The 24,229-nt window shown below is 39.4% G+C and overlaps 2 protein-coding genes across 4 annotated transcripts; one reads left to right on the plus strand and one right to left on the minus strand.

The window, feature by feature from the left end:
* Window positions 1-182: 182 nt before the first annotated feature.
* Window positions 183-4,792, minus strand: si:dkey-264d12.4 (epithelial membrane protein 3). 2 transcript variants are annotated; one of them, XM_037789473.1, is made up of 5 exons: window positions 4,434-4,792; window positions 2,706-2,816; window positions 1,780-1,882; window positions 1,513-1,653; window positions 183-757 (listed from the first exon to the last, which is right to left on the minus strand). In XM_037789473.1, exons 2-5 carry the CDS (start codon window positions 2,781-2,783, stop codon window positions 582-584), a joined length of 498 nt encoding a protein of 165 aa, XP_037645401.1. In that variant the 5' UTR covers window positions 2,784-2,816; window positions 4,434-4,792; the 3' UTR covers window positions 183-581. The 2 variants fall into 2 exon arrangements, with proteins under 2 accessions (XP_037645401.1, XP_037645478.1); XM_037789550.1 differs by lacking the exon at window positions 4,434-4,792 and adding an exon at window positions 4,290-4,379.
* Window positions 4,793-7,644: 2,852 nt separating this feature from the next.
* Window positions 7,645-24,111, plus strand: si:dkey-264d12.5 (coiled-coil domain-containing protein 30). 2 transcript variants are annotated; one of them, XM_037777139.1, is made up of 21 exons: window positions 7,645-8,003; window positions 10,591-10,767; window positions 10,868-10,988; window positions 13,854-14,065; window positions 14,161-14,259; window positions 14,700-14,865; window positions 15,176-15,247; window positions 16,059-16,174; window positions 17,410-17,505; window positions 17,888-17,971; window positions 18,564-18,662; window positions 19,317-19,427; window positions 19,683-19,781; window positions 20,127-20,224; window positions 20,336-20,450; window positions 20,673-20,785; window positions 21,478-21,619; window positions 21,837-21,973; window positions 22,078-22,195; window positions 23,658-23,719; window positions 23,808-24,111. In XM_037777139.1, the coding sequence occupies exons 1-21, from the start codon at window positions 7,989-7,991 to the stop codon at window positions 24,019-24,021; spliced, it is 2,466 nt and encodes an 821-aa protein (XP_037633067.1). In that variant the 5' UTR covers window positions 7,645-7,988; the 3' UTR covers window positions 24,022-24,111. The 2 variants fall into 2 exon arrangements, with proteins under 2 accessions (XP_037633067.1, XP_037633075.1); XM_037777147.1 differs by lacking the exons at window positions 17,888-17,971; window positions 18,564-18,662.
* The last annotated feature ends 118 nt before the right edge of the window (window positions 24,112-24,229 follow it).

The raw sequence follows: 24,229 nt of genomic DNA on the forward strand, positions 1-24,229 counted from the left end.
ACAAAGTAAACAATGAATGCCACAAAACAAAGAGTGGTTAAATAAGAAAGATGACACACCCTTTTCTCAACCACGGTGTTATATCAGAGGATTACTCCTGCACTGTGTTAACACAGAGAGCACTTAATACAGATTTTGCCCTTTAAATACAGGAATGCTCTCTAGTAAAGTTCACATCAACAATCAGTGTATTGCTTTTTTAATAAGTAAACAGAGATATATACACAAAATACACAAAAAACAATCATACATTAAGCACAAGTTATGCGTTCATTACCTAATATTCCTATATCAGAATCCTTCCTGTAACATATGAATATGTGTATCTTACAGCATGACTGAGATTTAGTTATCTTGATCTGGTATTGAGTGACAACATGTCTCACACCATGATGACATGATGTCCTGCATACCTTGCAGCACGGTAGGGTGGATGGATACAGAGCCAGAAAGTAAACAGAATTGTATCATTTAAAGAGATATTTCCTTCTCAGTCATCATTTCCTCGTGTGCGCTTAGTACTGTTAATTGTAAAGTGATTAGCACTTATTAGTTTTTTTTCCATCCTTTCTGGTTTTGGCTCACTGCTTCTTGCGCAGGTGGACGTAGAGGACTCCACTGACCAGGAGGAGAGGGACACACAGCCACGCCAGGATGAAGCAGTAGCCGAAGCGTCCTTTGCTCAGATCTCTGGAGTCACTTAAGATCTCCTTTCTGTGGAAGGTGAAGATGAGGCAGGCAGCGAAGGCTGCTAAACCTGCAAGAGGGACACATTAAAAAAGTTTGAGTTCAGATCCCCTTATCTCTTCACAGTCATACTGTACATTTTCATGGTATGCATATATTTAACTAAATTAATGAGGATGCCTACGTAAATATTACGTAAAACTTTAAAAAAACGTTTTCTTCCTGTCAACAAATACCAATCTGCCGCCTGTAGCACTCAGCCTCAAGCCCATTAGCTTCTACTGAAGATGTAAATCTTTAGAAATGGGCCAAAAATATATGGTTTCATTTTTTTTTAAAAGGCTGCAAAATTTTCTAGCTGGGCACTATAAGTTTTATCAAATGTAACTGATACAAGAGTAAATGGGGCATTTGTTGAGGACTATTTTCAGCTGCAGATTAATACACATTTGGTGCTCTAATGAGTATTTACTGCCAGCCCGTACTCATTCCCAGGGTGTAAGTTAGCAACACTTTGTCACACCCATCGGCGTCAGATACCAACGCCCAAAGTACCATTTAGCACCTGTATGAGATGCACCAGGCTTTCAAGTAACCTCAATGTAAACCCATCCGCAGCAACAGTAAACGCTCAGAGAAAGTGCTCCGAGAGGGTGATGACGTAATTTAAAAAGCAAAAGAGACACACAGGGTAGGCGGGGGGGGGGGGGTGGCCGATGGGTCCAGCAACACAAGTGTGTTACGTTTCACTTTCATGTTACAATCTTTAATTTTATTTTCACTGACAACATTTTATGTGGCTTATGGAATAAGACTTCAAAACACCTGCAAAGGCCTGACAGAGGCCTGTGAAGTAGAAGAGTCCTCCTCTGGACATGGTGAACAGCTGACCGAGGAAAACCAGGAAGGAGATGGAGGAGAAGACCACGGAGAGGACCATGAGGGCCTGGACAGACTGCAGCCAGTCTGGAAGAGCAGAGTGTAAGACACTTACTCACAAGTCACAAGCAAAACACTATGCAAAACATGAATAAACAAACCAGCATGCACATATATGCAGGCAAGGACACAGACAAAAAAAACAAAACGTACCACTTTCATTGGTAGCAGCACACATCCAGGTGTTTGTGGCATTATCATGGAAGCAGTTATACCAGAGGTCTGTGATTTCCATTTCATCCCATATCCACCAGGACTGCAGAGAGAGAGAGAGAGATTATTCGATCAGATTTCAGGGACAGTTTCTCAGAATGGCATCAGGGCCACAGCCAGGGTTTTGAAATTAGTGAGGTCCAGAAATATTTATCTTTTAACGGATAATATTAAGTGGGGGGTCTGGGATCACTACACAACACTTAATTTCCTGCATTCTGGTGAATTTTTCTCCATCAATTTATGATGGAAATGTCTTTATTAATGTAAAGGAAAACACAAAATTAAGGCGACAATTAAAAAAAATATAAATGACAATATAAAGCTGGCATTCTGTATTCCTTTTGATTATTTCCCCTAGATCAACCATTTTCATTTAATGTTACCTCTGCTGAGTTAACACACCTGTAGGCATGATTTACTTTTCTTCCTCTTTTGTGTCTTTCGTGTGGGGAAGTAACCTCTTTAAATGTGCGTGTGGCACCTATTCACAGTCAATAGCAGCCTACATTAATTAATTTCAGTTAATATATAAACCTCTGGACTTTAATAGCTCATATGTATTTCAGTAAGACTTCTGCTCATGTTCAAAACTTTGTGCACATTCAAAACATGTTCCACATATCTGTGTTCTCTGAGAGGTTGTAATAAAGTTGCAGTATTTTGAGAAAATAGTAATAGTAATATTACAACAGTTAAGTTGCAATTTAATGAGAATAAAGTCATAATATAAAAATATATATATATATATATATATAAAAATCTACCAGCACAGGGCACAGTGCACAAAACCACAGTTAGTATCCGTGCAGCATTTTTGTGTTTGTGAAGAAAGACAACATCAGTTAAGACATCATGTGTCTCACCTTCTCCAGGGTGGCGATGAGGAGCATGGCCAAGGTGACCAGATGCAGCACGGTTAGGAATATGAGCAGGAAGACCATGGCTGCTCGGAGATGAGGGAAGAGTCTGGTATCCTGAATAAAAACAATGTTATTTTGATTATAGGATAGGATGGGGTCATTTGTGTTAATACTGGTGGCTCCACATAGTACCAAACAGCTCTGTAGTCAGATTTCTGAAGGCCTGAGACAGTGGACTCTCTGTCTGCCTCTGGAGGAAGCACTTTCATATCATGCATCTTAACATCTGCACTGACAATCTCTGCCCATTTACCAGACGGACAGACAGACAGACAGACAGACAGACAGACAGAGAGGGGGTTTTCTCTTTCTGCCAACAGAGCTGGTCGTCTCTGAGGAACACATCATAACATCAGCTCCCTGTAACCGTTGTAAACAAGCATGTAATCTGAAACCCAACGGTCTGACATACTGCTGTGTACTTTTTATGAATCTGATCACAAGCTGTATACCTACAGTATAAAGGATGACAATCTGGCATTACACTTCAGGTTCAATATGAAAAACCTACAAACGTTTTCCCTATCCTTCATCTTTTCAAACACAATGATCCACACCCAAGAAAGCTTTTAGAAAAAGGCTTGATTCAAGTCAAATGGCAAAGACTCTGGATAATGACTAATGGATGACTCAATAATTCGATTCACTTTTTCCAGAGATATTTTGGAGAACCAAAAAGGGGAAGTCACAATTAAGTAAGATTTGTTCCTTTTTGTTTTCAGTTCCCCTAGATATAGTCATAAATAAATAAAGACAGAATTTGCATCGTGCCCTACTTACATACAGTACAAACTAAATAAGGAATTAAACTTAAACATGAATATAGTGTTGTGTGCTGTTTTCCTACTACATTATTAGGGCTGTGTATTGGCAAGAATCTGGAGATATGATACGTTACAGGGGTTACGATTCAATATCTTGCGATTTTTTTAATCTAATTTTAGGAAAACTGTCATAGTATAAAGAACACACCACCATATGCATACAATCTGGGTGAAATAAGTTTACTTTTTTATGCATTTATTACAGTCCCTGTAACATCCAACATCATAGCATTACTTTGAGAGGGCACAAACACTGAGAGGGCACATCTCTTTGCAAATGAAATAAAGTATTGACTGAGTTAATCTTTGCATGTAAACTATTAATTAAAAATCGAGACATTTCGAGATATTTTCTTACACCCCTATACATTATAGGTGGCTATTTTTATTTTTTTTAAATCAAAAGTTACAAGTGCTAAATGTAGACTTTTCCTTTTCCTGAATGACCTTCCCTCAACTCTGCAGTGCACTTTAAGGACTGGGTACCTTGCAGATGTTTGTCTTTCCCACACCAGCTCTGTCCATAGAGGGAAACCACTGTTGCTATTAGATTGTAGACAATTCAGAGAGGCATGTGTTTGATTACATGCTACTACATCTGGTTTACGTAACAGTTTGAGGTAACCACCACAGCCACAGAGAGAACGAAAATAATGACCACAGAAATAGCAAGCACTGTAAAAGAACAGAAAAGCATCCTTACAAACGTTAAATCTTTAAGGGCTCTTTTCTTTTAGCATTTCATCACATTTGGGTGTGACCTGCATCTCATGAGGTAATAGTTACATCATACTAAACTGTAAATCCAGGAATAACGTTTCTGTTGAATCCAAGATGAAGTTCTTACCCTTCAGCTTCAGTGCCTCACACCAGCTCTGTCCATAGAGGGAAACCACTGCCCGTTGTTGTTATCCTCCCTCTGTGCTCTTTCCGTCCTCACAGACGTTTCAGCTCCCAAACTTGGAAAGAAGAGGAATGTGGGCTTAGATGTAGGAGGAGTTCTCAACACCCATTTCCTCTAAAGTTTCACTGCCCTCCCCCTCAAATCTGTGGTCTGGACCAACTCAGCACCAAAAGTGACATTCCCGTAAACCTGCATAAACACAGAACATTTCCTCAAAAGCTGTCAAAAGTCCAATCTGCATTAAAATTCGGAACAAAATATGATGAGGTAATGTATGCTTAAATCCATTATTTAGACTCTACCGAAGGACAAATCAAATCACACAGCTGAAACACATTTGTGGGCTGGCAATGGTTACATTTTGCATTATTAAAGCCACACTTTTGTGCCAGTGCTGCACATGAACTCATGCTGTTCAATGCAGTTTGGCATGAAGACCACCACCATGGTTTTTCCAGAGTGAGGTGATTGAAAGGCAGGAAGTCAGGACTGATTACTGCCCACTTTAAACTGTAAATGGGCAGGAAATCTCAGACCACCCAAGACACAACACACAGTGATTAATCCTAAATGTAATCCCAAGGGAGTATATAGATAGAACATAGATATTCTGTTTCATTAAAGGTCCAGTGTGTAAGATTTAGAGGGATTTAATGGCTGAAATGGAATATAATATTCATAATGTTTTCATTAGTGTATAATCACCTGAAACTTAGAATCGTTGTGTTTTCGTTAGCTTAGAATGAGTCCTTTATATCTACATAGGGAGCAGGTCCTCTTCACAGAGTCCGCCATGTTTCTACAGTAGCCCAGAACGGACAAACTACACACTCGCTCTAGAGAGAGACTGTTACATTACCCGAAGCCACCGTAGTTCTCCGACACGTCAGCCACTGTCTGAATTTCATTGCTCCTAAAGTAGGCGAGGCGAAGGTCCTGAAAGATACCACAGCGTAACCTTGTTTTTCCACTCGTGGATCCCGTTACCTTGGAGAGGGAGGAGTGACTGGAGGGGTACTCAGTTGGTTGCAATCTGTAACCACACCACTAGATGCCTCCAAGTCCTACACACTAGTCCTTGAAATGACACTAGTCCTTGAATTTACTTTTTTTGTCCCACCAGGGTAGGAAATTTATCTCACAAAGAAGACCATACACACAGTAAAAGCAATACAATATAAACATTAATACACAATACACATCATAAATCATTAACATGCCACATAACTGTACCGTTGCTGGTTTCATTCCAGTCGGTGATCTTTGTTGCATGTCATGCCCGCCTTTTCAACTATCCAATAAAGATGAAAATGCACCCCCCCTAAAAAGCTCCCTGCGGGGTATATTCTAATGCTGTTTGTTCTTTATATTGATTGTACTTACAGATAAGTTTAATTGCGCACCATAACTATTTATTACACACCTGTGTTGAATACTCGACTCTGATTGGTCAATCACGGCGTTCTACGGTCTTTTATTTCTTTATAGCAGAACGTTGCTATGTATAACAGACAGTTGCTATGGGCACAGTTCTGATGTCGGACTCTGTAGGATAATTTTTGTGTCAAATTATTGATTAGCCGTGTAATAAGCAGGATAATGTACAGCGAGCCAGTCATTGTTGTGAAAGAATCCCCTTCAGGGCGATGAGAGAACCCTGCGCTTCGCGTCGGGGTGCTACATCGCCCTGTCGGGGTTTCTTTCACAACGATGACTGGCTCGCTGTACATTATCCTTTACTTATATTACCATTTGTATAATGAACACAGTTTGTAAACACATTACTGGCAGCTGCAGCAACAATGGATGCCTATTTAAAAATGATGAGTAATATTTCTTTAATTAATCAGTAAGCTATGGTGAAGTATTCAGATCCTTTATTTAAGTAAAAGTAGCAATACCACACTGTAAAACTCCCCATAACAAGTAGCAGTCCAGCATTAAAAATGTTACTCAAGTAATTGTATTAGCAAAATGTACTTGAAGTATCACAAGTAAATGTACTCAATGCAAGAAAAAATGACCACTGTGAGTGAAATATTATAAATTATTATGAATATTGCATAAAATATTTTTTTAATTGTCACTTTACTGTTGTAGCCATATAGGTGGTGCTAATATTACAGTTTTGTATACAGTATGTTTTTCGTGTTAAGGGCTCCTAAATTGGTACACAATATGTCAGGGATCCCCATTTGATATGATTTCATTTCAGGGACCTCCATCTGAGAAGATTATGGTTGTTGGATATGATTAAGACCAGATTTCTATAGTTGTCAATTTTCATGACTCTTATTACTCACATTGGGCTCACTTCTATAGTGAATTAAAGGGGGCTTGGGGGACCCCCTGAAACTCCCTCAAAGACCCCTGGGGGTCCCCAGATCCCTGGTTGAATCTAGATCAACAATACATGCACAATCACAGGTTTTGTACATAAAATCTTAATTTTTAAAGTAACTATATAACTGTCTAGACTAAAATATACAAAATATACATAGTTATACAAGTACAATCGTGTGAAATGCTTTTTGCTGGGAAGCTCCATTAAAATAATAAGTTATATTACAATTATAAAAGGAAATACTTTGTATAAAGGCATATTAAGAACATGTACATATCAGGAAGTATGAATGTACATATATAAGAAATACTTTGTACAAGGCATATTAAGAACATATACAGTATAAGATATACTATATAAATTAAGAATTTGAGATACTCAAGGAAAGTAAGTACCTCAAATTTATAATAGGACTTGAGTAAAAGCAATTAGTTAGAGGTATCCCATCAGTTTACTCTATGAATAAAAATAATAAGTTATATTACAATTGTAAAAGGAAATACTTTGTACAAGGCATATTAAGAACATATACAGTATATACAGTATAAGATATACTATATAAATTAAGAATTTGAGATACTCAAGTAAAGTAAGTACCTCAAATTTATAATAGGACTTGAGTAAAAGCATTTAGTTACCTTCCATCACTGCCACTGATAGAGGTATCCCTCAGTTTACTCTAAGAAATGGATTCTTACACAAAGTATCGTTTTTACCGAGGTTTTCCAGTGACTTTAAACTACTCACACTGTTAACTGTCCCACAAGACCCCTTCAGGGACGCGCGGACAGCCCTCTATCACAGTTACAAGTAGTACCAGAACCTCCCACCACCACTTATATCCCAACCACAGACACTGATACTTTACTACACATCCCTCAGCCTCAGCACACAGCACGTTTACACTCTTTTGTCGCTGGTTTGGACGTGAAAATCTCGACTATCTGTATATTAAATCCCCAGAGTCAGTGTGGAGTTGCGTTGCTGCTTGTTACGCACCGTTATATTGACCGTCGGAGCCGTGACGTCGCAGCGCTGTCCCCGAGCCAGAGAGAGCTGATCTTCAGTCCATGTCGGGACTTCTTCAGAAACACATTAAGGCTGAGATGTGATTGTAAACTGCAGAAGAAAAGTTGTTTCACATCGCAGGACACATGGACCAACCAGAGGTAACGTACCAAACACATACTCTCCGTTTCGTTCAGCGTTAAACCCTGAAGCTTCAGCTACAATTTACCCTTTACATGTTCTCCCTTTTGTCCCACCTCCTTAAGTAACGTCCAGGTTGAAAACATCATCTTAGTTCACACTGTATCACACAACAGTATCACCAGCTTGTTCCAGCTCTACTAGTTATATTCTCTGTTTTACATGTATCTGTCTGTACAACTCCATCAACTGGAAATGCTGCAGATGTCTTGTGCACCATGCAATACACATTCTCCTACAGATGTGCATCCTTTGCATCTTTGGAAACTTTGGGGATACAGATAAATTAAAGTGCTGTGTTTCAGCAAAGTGTGGCTGCAGAGTGATTCTAATGACTGAGCGTTAAAGTGGCAGTAAGCAGAATGTTTTTGGCATCATCTGGCAAAACTTCCATAATAACCTTTCAGCATATTGTAATCCAAGTGTTCTGAGAGAAAATCAGACTTCTGCTCCTCCTCATGGCTCTGTTTTCAGGCTTTAAAACATCTAGCCCCACAGGTCATTTCATTGAGCGAAAGCGTTCCTATTGGCTCTGCTCCGGTCATGTGACCAGAACTTGGCGTTCCTTCACCAGATTTCACGAGATTTCAGCGTCATGAACTTTCTCATTTTACAGCTAAACCGTGCACTACAAGATGATTCTGAAAACATCTGAGGAGAGAAATAGGCATTAACGTAACAGAATATTGATTCATATTTGATCAGCGCTGTCTAGTTTGACCGTTTGGTCAGAGTTCGTGAGTGATTGACAGCCGGCTCTCATAGACAGCAGATGGACAGCGGACCTCAAATCAGCTCCGACTGATTGTTTTCCCCCGGTCTGTGAAATCTTGCAGATGCCGTTAGAAGCACCGGAGGACACAGAGGCACATGATTTTTTTCAGGTTACCTGTTTCAGGTACTACTGTCACGATATTGCTACCGTTTTATAAGAATAACTTTTTTTAATCATATTTGCTCCAATCTCGCCTACTTCAGCTTTAAGGGGTTAACGTTAACACAGTTATTCCCACCACAGACACACAAGGAAGAGACACATTGGCAATGTCAGCTGTCTCCACAGAAACAAACAGCTGTTCCCCAGAATGTGCAAACAACTTTAGCCACAGCCAAGAGAAGTGTTATCAGTTATCTCACTCTAGTTCAGAGCTGGAGAGCTTTCATTGATAAAAAAAAAAAGATTATTTTGACAAGCCTCTCGTCATCTTGAGATGTAACATGTAAGCATCACTCTCAGGAAAAAAACACAAGGTTGATAATAACTAGGGCTGTCAAAGTTGAAGCGGGCTCAGTTTTAAAGCTGGAGCGAAGATCCTGGCCTCATATGAAACTAGAAAACCTAATGAATTCATTGGTACCAACCAGGTCATACTAGCTTGTCGCGAAGGAGTTTGAATAACACTCCAAACTTTAAATTTTGGTGAGGAAAAACTGTCATGGCCATTTTCAAAGGGGTCCCTTGACCTCTGACCTCAAGATATGTGAATGTAAATAGGTTCTATGGGTACCCACGAGTCTCCCCTTTACAGACATGCCCACTTTATGATAATCACATGCAGTTTGGGGGCAAGTCATAGTCAAGTCAGCACACTGACACACTGACAGCTGTTGTTGCCTGTTGGGCTTGAGCTTACATATTTTTTATGCTAAATGCAGTACCTGTGAGGGTTTCTGGACAATATTTGTCATTGTTTTGTGTTCTTAACGGATTTCCAATAATAGATATATACATACATTTTCATAAAGCAAGCGTATTTGCCCACTCCCATGTTGATAAGAGTATTAAATACTTGACAAATCTCCCTTTAAGGTACATTTTGAACAGATAAAAAATTAATTTGCAATTAATCATGGACAATCATGCAATTAATCACCATTAAATATTTTAATCGATTGACAGCCCTAATGATTATCTAATATTATCTTAAAACCAGGGTCTTGAATTAAGGTTTTTCCTCACCTGCCTTTGTGGCAGATCACTTAACATTTCTACCGGCCACTCAGTTTTTCTGTTCTGTCTGCCTTCTGAAATCTATGTAGAACGATTTAGATTTCTAAACACTGAGTCAGTGGTATCAGACAGCGGAAATATGGAATATATCATGTAGCCTTAATCCCTGACTATTTTAAATTTAGGAATTGCTTTTGAAAAATAATATTTCCAAATATAAGGAAAACATATCTGCCATGGTGGCATGTGACCTGAAATCGTTACCTGCCACAGCCAACATTTACCCTTCTATTTGGCAGGTGCTAATTTCATTCTCTGCCTACAACTTTGTTTAGCCCATGTATTTTAGTCTTGTAGCATCATCAGTTTCTCTAAGTGAACTGAAGTTGCAGGGTGAGATTAAAAACAATACATCTATTTATAATGATATCCTAACCACACAGTAAAATTACATAATGGGAACATTAGAAACCGATTGTAAATATGTAATTCAGTTTCTCCTCCAACAATGCAAGTAGTCGGACACGGTAAGCCCTTTTCTAAGTATGAGACAAGGTGGTTTGTCTGTGACCATATCCACATATCACCATCTCTAGGAGGAGCTGCAGCAGATCGCCTTATGGCTCAGTGAGGAGGGACTCACTCCTGACGCCCCTAAAGAGGCTCAGCTGTGTTTACTATGGAGTGCCCTCGAGCGCACAAGAAGCTGTCTGAACAGTGTGTCGTGGGACCTGGACACCCAGCGCTCACAACACTTAGCAGAGATGGCAGAGGTAAGTTATCACTGCTGAATTACCAGTGACATCAGAAATTGTCAAGAAGAGCAAGAGTGAGTGAAAATCTGTGTCGGCCTTCTGTCTGTCTGTCTGTAAGGTACGCAAGTCCTTGGAGCAGATCCGAATCTTTACAGAGCACAAAGACGTTTTGGCTCAGGAGATACAAGATGAGAACGATCAGCTCAAGGACCAGCTGCGACACATAATATCCCTTCAAGGTTGGACAGTTTTACCTGTACACTACCTACCTACACATAAGAATAATCCAACAGCAAGAGCAGTAGTGACAACATTCAAACTTCTGGATCTGCACTATGACAAAGTCTTTTAGTCTTATCATCCAATAGATTATTAGTAGAGATTTTGAGAATATACTGCAGGTATTTTTGTCTCCTACACTGAAGACTTTCTTCTCTTTTTCCGGTATAATTCACAATTTTTTTTTCAGTAACACAAGCCATGTTAGCTGTCATATCTCATTGGACAATGTCATTGTTGTAGTTAGCCTCGTCGGCACTATCTCATCCACTGTGTCCCGGATGGTTACATAGAAAAGCTCAGAGAGGCGACTGTGTGCTGCTCTTTAATAGTTTAGGTTATTATAGTAAACTAAAACTGAAACTAAAACGAAAATAAGCAGTGACAAATATTTTTAGTAAACTATATCCTTTAAGAAAAACTAAAACTAAACTCAAACTAATATTGCTTGGGTAAAAACTAATAAAAATAACATTAAAATTAACATAAAATCATTTCAGTTTTAGATTTTTTTAGCTATAATATATCACCAACGAAAAAAAGAGACAGCATGAATTTCCATCAACTCATGTGACATTGAACCACAGAAACTGAACGAACTTGACCTCCCAGGAGATGGCGCTATGTCGCAATCGCTTCACTAAAGTAGCGCGAAGATTAAACAGCCATTCCTAGACAGTTCTCCAAACATGTATTTTGTACATATATAGTTACATTCTTCTGAAATATTATACCTGGCCCTAACCAAAACAACCAAAAACTACTGTAAAACTAAAGCTAAATATTAGAGCTGTCAATCCATTAAAATATTTACTCACGATAAAGTGATCATGATGGCCAATAGTTAATCACGATTAATCGCACATTAATTACACATTTTTTATCTTTTCAAAATGTACCTTAAAGGAAGATTTGTAAAGTATTTAATACTCTTATCAACATGGGAGTATCAAATATGCTTGCTTTATGTAAATACAGTATATGTAAATATATATTATTGGAAATCAATTAACAACACAAAACAATGACAAATATTGTCCAGAAACCCTCACAGGTACTGCATTTAGCATAAAACAATATGCTAACTCAAGCCCAACAGGCAACAACAGCTGTCAGTGTGTCAGTGTGCTGACTTGACTATGACTTGCCCCAAACTGCATGTGATTATCATAAAGTGGGCATGTCTGTAAAGGGGAGACTTGTGAGTAAAATGGCCATGCCAGTTTTCTTCCTCGCCAAAATTTTGGAGTGTTATGTAACCTCCTTCGTGACGAGCTTGTATGGCATGATTGGTACCAATGGATTCGTTAAATTTTCTAGTTTCATATGATGCCAGTATCTTCTCTCTTGAAAACTGAGCCAGCTACGACCTAAAAATCGCAAGTTGCATTAATGTGTTAAAGAAATTGTGGCGTTAAAACTATAACGTCAACACGTTATTATCACGTTAACTTTGAAAGCCCTTCTAAATATATAAAAACTAAACCTTTCTGAAAAACTGAAACTAAAACAAAACTAGCAAACACACTGTGAAAACCAACTAAAACTAAACTAAAATGAAAATCGAAAAGTCAAAAATAAAATCAAAACAAATTGAAAATTCAAAACTATTATAATTTTGTTAAGCACGAGGCAGCAAGGAATAGGACTAAAATGCAGAAAATAGGGCAGAAAGGAACAGCGCAGAGATTCACTGATAAAATGAAGGTACGTAAGCTTACTGGTATGGGTAGAAAGTCTGAACAGAAGTAACTCAGAGTCCACAGCTAACAGGGATTGGGCAGGGTACAGAGTGTAGGCAGACAGAGTCCGGCTCCAGGTAACAGGATGCATGTTGCACGATTCAGGGGCTGGAACACAACAGCACAACATTGACAATCTGGTGGGGAATGAGTGGAAATGGGCCAGTTACAATTATCAGGTGAATCAGAGAGTCAGGTGAGGGCATCTGGTGGATGGATGGGGAATGGCAGTGCAGAGGTCTGGGGAAGTAGGAATGTGGCTGAAGGGAGGGACAGAAAGGCAGAATGGGCAGAACAGGACTGAGGCAGATGTTGTGATATCAACCAACCAGTTAGTCTTCATGCCTGAAGAACACAAGCCATGTTGGCAAAGCTGACTTAAACTGACTGCCTGCACGATTATGGCCAAAATGATAATCACGACTATTTTGATCAATATTGAGATCACAATTATTCATTGATTTTAGTGGCAAAATATTTGTATTGTTTATTTATATCACATTTAAATAAACAGAGCAGTGATTTCACTTCCATGCTGTGCTACATTCCTGCTAATTGTACAAATCTTTGCATCAAATTAAGACTGGTCCTTATTCACAGTGTATCTCCTAGAAGCAAAATAATATTGTACCAAAACATTTTACCCCAAATTAGATTAACAGAGCGCTGCTTTCACTTTCCACTAATTAACAAATCTTTGCATCAAAATAAGACTGTTCTTTGCCTGAATTAAGTGCTTTTTTCAGTAATATAGAGTATATCACTCTTCTGCTCTGCTGTAGGGTGTGACAGCTGCCCAAAAGTGAGGCCAAAACATCTGGATCGCCCACTGGTTGCTAGCTGTTACTTTAGGAAGCGCTTGATTTGATGTGCAGCAGAGTTTTCTATGACCAAAACATTTTAGACGTCAATATCACAGTCGGTCATGTTCATTTAATGGTGGGAAGCCAAAATCGTGACCACGATTAATATTCAATTGATTGTGCAGCCCTACCTTCTTGAGACGAGGCTTCAGACACCTCCTAGTCCAGAGATTTTAAAGCATTATAAATCCTACTATGTCACCATTCTCTGTTGTGATAGATTCCCAGATCAGCGAGGTGGCTAAGATGCTGTACCAGCAGGGTCTCACAGAGTTGATCCACAGCAGCCCCAGTGAGCAGGTGGCCTACCTGCTGGTAGAGAGAGCCTCCTTAATGGAGACGAGTGAGGATCCGAACAATCTGACGGGTGACGGAAACACAGCCAGGCCGCTGGGGACTGAAGCCCAGGCGCTGAACACCAGTGCACAACAGGTTGGAGGACCATTATTTTCATTTTTAACACACATACATTTCTCTGTGGGCAAAGGACTTATTCCATTATTCTGTGATCTAATGTAATTCCACAGTCTTCCCACAAGGGGGCACCGCCACGTCACGGCCAGAGCCCATGGAAGAGACTCTTTGGACTCCACAAAGCTTCACAGAGCAAACATACTTTTATTCCTGTATGTCCTTTTATCTACAGTAATGTTTCTGCATCCCATACTAACAAAACACTAAAAAACTGAATGCAGGTCTTTTGTAAAATCAGGGACGATCAGCCACGCTGACTTTATTTTGTGCATCCCAAGGTGCACGCTTGAATATGAGGATCTCTCTGCATGTTTTCCATTCAAAACTTCTGTTCAGCAGCATCCACATTAACTGCAACCTCTGTTTTTTGTTCCAGTGTTATTAAGCTCTAGCTCAAGGCTAAGGAACTTTGCATGGCAGAAGAAATTCAAGATGCTACACCGCTGATGCATCTTGATCCAATGCACTTCTCAAGGTCTCTTGTCTGTTCTTGCATGCATTTATGAACGTTTCTTGTTTGTATTCATCGGTTCTCTTCATAGTGCGGCAATCACTTTAATCATGGTCAGTTGCTCTTTCCCTCTCTCTTCAGGCTGAGGCCAGGCATTTGGCTGGCCAGGCAAGCAGCGTGGAGAGGGAATGTTCCCGTCTGGAGCGGGACCTGGAGGAGGGCTCCCGCCGGCTGGCCATGGCCCACAACGAGATGCGGCGTTTGACCGATGAGCTGGAGTCCGCTCATTTGACCCAAAGAGCTTATGGTGAGATACAGTATGCTGTATTAATCAGCTACTTACAAGCAGACTGTGTCATTCTCAAAGAGATTTGTAAGTAGACTGCTGTCACCACTATCTCAGCGTTTCCTCTACTTTCTTTTATCATTAAATCAGCTCTGCTAGAAAAGAAAACATCACAAACTTTCAGCACAATCCTTAATAAATATTGTATATTTACGAGCATTGTGAAGTTATTTCCCCATCATACAATATCCAAACAGACTCTGAACTGAAACTGAAGTTACCACCAACTTCCACTGCTTTAAACTGAAGAGGAAACATCTGTGTTTTTTAGAGCCTGAGCTGCAGGCAGCACAGCAGGAGGTAGAGCAACTCAGGCAGGAAGTACAAAAACTGAAGAAATATGGTGAGATTTCTATTTCATGTGTATTCTTTAAGCTGTTTCCAAAGAATTGCCGTATGTTATTGAGCTTACATTGGGTGTAAAAAGAAGAAAAGATCTGTGCTAGAGTCCCCACACAGCTCCGATTCATCTATTTTGTATACTTGCTTATCCAGGAGGTTATTTCAGGATGCACAGGGTGAGAGGCAAAGAACACCCCGGACATGGCACCAGTCTGTTACACATGTAAACAAACACCGTCACACTCATATTAAGACAATTTCCAGTTTCCATTTCACGTAACCTGCAGGGGCCAGATGTATAAACGATGTGTATGCACAAAAACCCATTGCGTACACCTTTTTCCACACGTAAACTGGTATTTGATGTATGTGGTATGTAAGTAGTTTTGTTTATGTTAGTACCCGTGGGAGCAGAAATGAAGCTTGTGCATATGCACCCAGCTCCACAATGATTAATGATTTTTATGCATCTGGCCCCAGGTCTTCTTGTTGTGGTAGGAAACCCACACTAACAGTGGGTGAATATGCAAACTGCACACGAAAACAAACGCCCACCTGACTGAGCCACCTCGCTGCCCTAGATCTGATCTGCACAAAAACATTTACATTTTTTTGTTTAATCATATAAAAAAGCACTAAAAAAATAAATAAAAAATAACTTAAATTATCAGTTTGTATTTTTAGTATGCAACATGTTAGAATACTCACAATCGACCAACATTTCACAGACAAGAATGCGTGATAACAGTGAAATGCTTTAACATGTATTATCTGTAATCTCATGAGTGCGTTATCTGACTTTACTTTAAAAGAAATGGTGGAACTGCGAAAGGCCAAAGAGCTGAACGATCGTCTGGACCTTGAGATCAGAGCCTTGAGGAGCCGGGTACGCACCCTGGATGCTGAGAAAGGCTCTCTGCAGCAGACGGTAAGATACCAGCTGGAATAAGGTATTTTATCAGTAAACATTATGCTGAGATAACACCACATCAAGAATTTCTATTTTCACATTTTTTTTTTGCAGCAGACTTTTGAGCTCCAGTAACAGAATAAACTTACATTTATAGTTCTGATAGGAACCACGTCACATTATACGAGGGGTGGAACAAACTCCTAATTTTGCACTCATTTTGCAGATAAAGGCAGATATTTCAGTCTACCTTATTTCAGATTGTGGGCCCATATTAAAAGTGGAGGTAAATCATACTTTTAGGAGAGTGTGTGAGATGTGCATGTTGTAAAGCACACTTACTGCACAAAGAGCATAGTTGAGTGCTGTTGCCCTTTTCTACTGTATGTTTATGAGTCTAATTCAGGCAATATCACTGTCAAAGTAGTCAAACCCTTGTTCTTTGGTCCCGTACGCTTGTTAGCGCACTACCCATGATGACCAAACAATGGACCGATTGTTTAGAGATAATTCATTGTGTTTTAGCTGTTTGTTTAGCACAGTGTCTGTTCAGTGTGTACTGTATGGTGTAGACATACATCAATTCACTGATTGGGTACCATCCAGCAGATGCTGCGGTTTAACCACACGGCTTTCCTGTTTGCTCAACAAGCAAATGGGAAGTAGTATACAAACAACACCCTTATTTCTAGATTAGCTTCTGAGGAAGTCAATATTTGAAAATGAAATTATAAATGTTGGCTGTGGTCTGAGACACATAATTGCATTTTTGGTTTTATTTGTGTTTTTTATTGTTTTTGTAAAGTATTTTTTTTCTCAAGTGTCCTACAAATGTGTGCCACTGGTGTAGATACAGAAAAAATGACATTTTAGTGTAATCATGTTACGGCACTGTAGATGTGCTAGTTGATTAATTGATCAACAGAAAATGAATTGGCAACAATTTTGATAATTGATTCATTTCTTTCAAGCAAAAATTACCAAAATTAGCTGTTTCCAGCTTCTCAAATGGGAACATTCGTTTAGTTTCTTTGATTTAGTTTTTTTAAACAATATAGGTAATATTTTGGGGTTTTGGACTGATGGTTGAATATGTCAATTTGGGCTATGGGAAATTGTAATGGGCATTTTCACTACTTTCTGATATGTCATAGACCAAATGATTAATTGATTAATCCAGAAAATAATCAGCAGATGAATGAGTAATGAAAATGAGTTGCAGCTCTACCGTACTGTATGTGTATTAGTCTAAGGTGGTGTCTCAGCAGGAGAAGGTGGAGCGGCTGGAGTCGGCCCTGCAGGAGCAGCAGCAGCTCCTCACTGTGCAGGTTCAGGCCAGCCGGGCTGAAGTAAGCCTCATTGTTTCACTGTGAAAACAAATAGCTGTTTTAGATGTTCAACAGCTACAATATAGTCTGTTCAAAGTCAAGTACTGATGAAAATCACATTTAACATTTAGAGACTCTTTATTTTTATGCTGTCAGTACAGCACATTATCCAGCAACAGTTATAAATTCAAAGTATCTCGTCTATAAAATCTTTCCACTCAGCCGAAATCTAATGTAGCAATAATCTGCTGCTATAAACGTAGGCAGGTTTTACAGGGCAACAATACTTTCTATTTATTGTCCTGTTAGATGTCTCATGAATGTGGTCTCATAAACCCTGGTCAGAGACACAGATGCGGTGTATGACACATTTTAATATGTGTTTTTTATATTTTTTTCCCAGGTGGTTTCTCTGCAGAGGGAGGTGCAGCGTCTGGAGAAGCAGCAGCAGCTGGTTCATGCGAACCAGACAAATGACTTAGCTAAAGTAAGGCTGCATTCTCACCACATCAGGCGATGCGGTGATTCGCCGCAGAATTGTGCGCCGTTGTGCAGTAGGAGAATGACTCAATGGCCCTTTCACTGCGATAACTAACATCTTTTGTCACCGCAGCATGACATGAGGTTGGGTTTCTCCAAAATTTGATTCTGTTTCTACTTTTACTTTTTAGCCGCAGGCCATATGAACTAACCCCATTCAAAATGAATTGGAGGAATTGCGTTTTTGCCGCACCAGCGGATGTGGTATGAATACAGCCTAAGTCCCTCTACACAGTACCCTGAGAATTACATCTGACACTGAAGCAGTCAGTCTTTTAACACTGAGCCGAATGTAACTCGGTGTCAAACAGCTACAGATCTTTATCACTATCACCATTATTTGTATGTAATTTAATGCCAGTTAAATGAAGAACACGATGAACCGCACACAGACCAGTTGGTGTCTAATTTCTAATAAATCACCAGTAAAAACCTCTTGTTCCTCAAAATCATTCAAAATGAGAACACCCAATAGATGCTTGTGCATGTTCGTGTTGAAAAAGTACCTTCTTGTTTCTCTTTTTTTTTTTTTTTTTTAGTCTCAAGCAGAAGAGCTGTCACAGAGTAACCAGACCTGCAGAAACTTACAGGAAGAACTCACTGCTCAGAAAAGATGCCTTTTGGAAAAGGAGGAAACAGTGAGTACATACAAATAGCATCAGATTGCAAACTAATAGAAGTCAGCATGGATTGTTTGTACTGTATGGCTTTCAAACACACAACAACTTGGCCCCGACTGCTCCATTTCAGCTCTCTCCCAAACAAATAAACTGATTACGTATGACGAAACTACCATCAGATGTCTCTTAATGATTATGAAGCATCCTCCAAGTGTTGTAAATCCAATCCCTTGGAGTAAGTCCTGAATATTTACCTAATTGTCTCTACGCCACTGACACTTTTTAATTTGTACAGTTTAACTTACCAGTGCACCGCGCTGTATATCACTTTAAGCCATCGATAACTTGAAATGTCAGTATAAGATATAGAATAGAATGAGACTGAAGACTAAATCACTGTATGTTTGGTGGCTGATGTGTGACAGAGTTTTTGTGTTAAATGATGTAGAGGTATTTGTTCTCTACTTTGTATGAAAATGTGTAAAAAATCTTGAGAAAACTGAATTATTTCAGTTTGAGTGCAGTCAAGTTGAAAGATATGGATTATTGGCACATCATCACCTATTGGACGCTTTGGTGCTTGTGTACTCCCATCAGTCAAACCTCTAGAATGTGAACTTTGTGCTGAGACAGACGTTTGGTAACTACATCCACGTGCATAATGTTTCTCAGGTGGTGTCTCTGCAGAGGGAGGTGGAGCGGCTGGAGTCGGCCCTGCAGGAGCAGCAACAGCAGCTCCTCACTGTGCAGGTTCAGGCCTACCACGCTAATGAGTTAGCTAAAGTACGTCTCACCGTACATATCCTTGGGCATTACATGAGTAGATTACATTTAGCTTTTACTGCTATCACCAAGTCAAACAGAGCAGAGCTGAATCAAACAGCAATTTGGTTCAATACAGTTTTTGGTAAACCTTCATGTGCATGACTCGGTCTTATTCTTGTAAACACAGTAGTCAAACACATCAGTATCAACAAACTTGACTCTATACATTTTCGGTTGATACATGTCTGAATGTTGATCTTGTTGTGTTTGCAGTCCCAGGCAACTGAATTGATTCAGAGCAATGAGATCTGCAGAGAGTTACAAAATAAGCTCAGCGCTCAGTCGAGATGTCTTTTGGAGACGGAGTCAGAAGTGAGTGACTGGAATTATTAAAAGATTATTGATAATTACATTAAAGGTGCTAAATGCGAGATTGTGAGCATTTCTATTGCTACACATGGCTCTCAACATGTGAAGGCTGAGCTGGCAACTAGCAGCTAACGGTGCTGACAGTGAAAACAACGGCAACGGCGCTGACAGAGCTAACAGTTTTGCTCTACACAGCAAATAGTTGTTTGCTGCTATATTAATGTTCTGGATATCGTGTAGAGCACCTTTAAAGATGAATGAATTAACTGATTATTTTTTAAGAGAAATGGACTACAGTGGTCTTTGTTTCCTATAACGCAATGTCAAAACTTTCTCTTATCCTTTCAGATACATTCCCTAAAGCAGCAGCTGGATACTTCCCATAATGACCTGGACAATCTTGTATCTACCATCTGCACCAAAGAAAACAATCTTCAGGATCAAAAGTAGGACATTTTACCTCCCTATACACTATCCAGCAGCTACTGTGTGTGCATGCCACCTCTCAGCGTCGTAGTAACACGTAGGTTAGTGAAGGTTTCTGTGTGTGTTTGAAGGCTGTGGAACCAAAAAGAGCAACAGTGTGAAAACACTCACTGTCAGCTGAAAGCTGATAAAGAGCTACAGACACAACTACAGCTGCTGCAGAACAAGGAAAACACTCTGCGTAAGGTAATTTCTTATCTATTTGAATATACTAGAGAATTGGTAATTCATTGTAGGACTGTCGACCAGCACTAAAGGGCAAAAACATATTGCCACCCATATTGCAGACAAAGCTATGTTCAAATCAATTAAAGTGAATGTGCCAGCTTGAGTTGTATAATGTATTACATGTACTCACTGTAACCTGTAATTATCGTCTCAGCTGATGTCTGTACTTTTGAACCGCAGAAGTGTCCTGATTATCAAGAAGCAGCGAAGACTCTGTTGGCCACCCAAGATGAGTGCGAGACACTCAAGAAGGAGATCTGTGAAACTCTTAAATGCCTCGACAAAGAGCGGAGGTAACAATATTGCCGTCAGCTGAAAAAATTCAACCCTGACAAACTACAAAGCCCAGTATAAGGCTCGATGAGACTGTGATTTTTGATTTTAGGTGATTGGTGATTTTAGCCAATAAGATATGTATGTGTGAACAAACACCAAAGACTTTCCTTCATCCTGTAGAGGACATTGAAAACTTTGACATTGATGGTAACATATGACAATGTCCCTTCATAGCACAATATAATAATAATATATGTTGTATGGCTTTCTTTTGCCACAGCTAAATCAACATTTAATATAATAACAAGTAGAGGTGCAACGATTAATCGATTAGCTGTCAACTATTTTGATAATCGATTCAATAATTTTTCAAGAAATAAAAGTAAAAATTCTCTGATTCCAGCTTCTTAAATTTGAATATTTTCTGGTTTCTTTACTCCTCTATGACAGTAAACTGAATATCTTTGAGTTGTGGACAAAACAAGACATTTGAGGACGTCATCTTGGGCTTTGGGAAACACTGATCGACATTTTTTAACATTTTATAGACCAGACAACTAATCGATTAATCAAGAAAATAAGGAACAGATTAATCGTCAATGAAAATAATCGTTAGAAGATAGAAATACAATTATTATGAATTAATTCTGTTTCTATGGTTGCAGCCATATTAACAAGTAATGTGTCATTTTGGTCCATCTCCTTACAGTAAATACCACGAAATGAAAGAAAAGCACAAGGTGAAACTGTGTCGAGCCAAACAGAAATGTGATGATGAAACGACATGGCGCGACGAGAAGATAAAACATCTAGAGCGAGAGCTGTCCTTGTGTTCCCATTCAGTAGCAAAGGTAAATCTGCAGCTTGATCCTACTTCAATCAATCCATGTTTGAGGTGTGGATGCTGGGTTTCAGTAATATGTTGTGATGGTGCTTTTGAATCAGTGGTAATGCTGAAAGTCCTCAGGAAACGCTGATTCATAGTGAAATTCCTGTATTGACGCATAAAGTTGATTATATGAAAATGGGTGATGAATTGAAGGAATTCAAATTGTTTTTCATTTGCAGGAAAAAGAGCTCACCATAAGCATTACTGAGGAAAATGAGAAACTACTTGTTGAGAGGAGAAGGCTACTACAGCAGCTAAATGAGGAGGAGCACAGCAAGAAAGACAGTCATCTAACAGCTTCTCTGTCCAAATGCAGGTACTTAACTTACACAGTCAGCACTTAACTGCATTAGCTGATTACTGCACATTTATCTAACGCGTGTTCATTGACGAAGAAGAGATGTTTGTTTCCATCTCAAGGGTGGATTTTCTCGAGATGGAAAACAAGAAACTAGGAAACAAAATACTCCACATGTCCCATCAGCTCGCTGTCCTGGAACGCAGCCTGCAAAACATGCAGTCACTCCACTTTGCCGAGGTACTGGCACTGTTTCCTTCCAAATTATACACAGGCTGTCATCTGGAGATGCTGCTGTTATTGCTGTAGTTTAGACAGTGTAAAAGCTACTTTAAATCAATTGCCCTCTTAACTAGGGACACGACTACAAGTCTACAGACAGTAGACTTGTAGTCTACTAGCAACTATGAGGCTGTACTGAGACACGGCAGTGCTTTGAGTTTAATGCCAACGTCAGCTCGCTAACGTGCTCACAATGATAATGCTAACATGCTGATGTTTACCATGTTCACCAATTTAGTTTGGCCTGTTAGCATCTGTATTTATGTGTGATAAACATTCAGTTCTTTAGTTAAAGGTACAGTGTGTAGGATTTGGCGGCATCAAGTGGACTGAGTACCCCTCCGCTCACTCTGCGGTAACGTGAGCCGCCAGGTGCAAAACCGTGGTAACGCCGTTCGCCTCGCTCAGAGGTCATCCTTGTCGTAATATCACTACTTTAGGAGCAACAGAAGTCAGACGGCGGCTGGCGGTACCACGGTTTTGCACTCTGAGGCTCACGTTGCCGCAGTTTCACAAGCGTGTCGGAGAACTACGGTGGCCTTCAAGTAACGTAAAAACGCAAAAGTCTCTCTCTAGAGCCAGTGAGTCAGGACCCGCTCCCTATGTAGATATGAAGGACTCATTTTAAGCTAACGAAAACACAATAATTCTCAGTTTCAGGTGATTATAAAATAGAAACATAGTTATTGTATTATATTATATTTCTGCTAATAGATCCTCCCTAATGTTACACACTGTTCCTTTAAAATATAAAAAGGGGTGAGACCATTTAAGCGTTTATTTCTGCCTAATCTTTTTCGGACTTATATTATTTATTCAGAATTTGCTATATTTGTTAACTGTTCATTAGTCTTGTTTTGTTTTTCTTATTATTTTTGTAAAATGTTTGAAATAAATCTAATCGGATCTAAATTTTGTTAATTAGCACTAAACACAAAGTACAGCTGAGGCTCATGGGAGTACTATTAGTTTTGCAAGTATTTGGTCATAAGCCAAAGGATTGGAAACAGTTTGTATGCTAATATTAGCATTAGCATGTTATAACGCACTCACATTCAGTACGTTAGCATGATAACATGCTAAATTACCATTAATCTCAAAGTAAAACTCACACGGACAGAGATTAATTTAAGTAATTACAGAAGTATCCTGTCGTTAACTGAGGTGTTGAACAAGGCTCAGGAGGTCACTACAGTTATTATGTTTCATCATCTGGGGTCCATAACTTTCGGCACCAGATTAAATGTCAATCCATCCGATGATTGTTGAGATACCAAAGTGTTTAGACTGATACTGACTGACCACGTTGCTGTTCCTGGAGCCTCACCTCCACCGCTGTTGGATACAGTCAAATAGAGAAAGACCAATTTATTCCTGAAATGGTATAATATTAATATTAACATTTGTTTTGTTTTATTAGGAGCTGAAGAAAACATCTAATATTATGCAAGTTTATAAATCCCTCCCTGTGCAAACTTCGAGGTAAGTCTGATCTAGTTTCAGAATTTAAGCAAAACCTGTTTGCTGGCAAAATAAAACACCATTAAATGAACTTTGATTGCCTCCCCAGTGTGACGAAACCTGAGCTGTGTGAAATTCAGGGCTTATTAGACGATCCTCAGAGCAAGCAGACGGACGTAGCTTCCTCCCCCCACTGTTTCATCTCTGGGCCCCCGTCTCGATCGGCAGAGATGGGCTACCTGAATCTGACCTCCGCTCAGGGACGCCCAGACCCCTCAGCTCCACCGGCCGCCATCAGCAGCTCAGACAGTTTGTGTTCCTGAGATTTTCTGTCTGTCTGCAACATAAATATACTGTACAGAAATTATTTTATTTGTAATTAAATGAAATTAATAAACAAAATAGCAGAAGAATTTCCCTTTCTCTTCCCTTTTGATTTAATTCTCATGTTCATACTGAACACAACAAATGTGAAAACTTAGCAACAGTTTCTTCTGTAAAATAGTTGGAATATTTCTATTTAAAATAAAT

The sequence above is a fragment of the Sebastes umbrosus genome, chromosome 1 (assembly GCF_015220745.1).
Source record: "Sebastes umbrosus isolate fSebUmb1 chromosome 1, fSebUmb1.pri, whole genome shotgun sequence".
NCBI lineage: Eukaryota > Metazoa > Chordata > Actinopteri > Perciformes > Sebastidae > Sebastes > Sebastes umbrosus.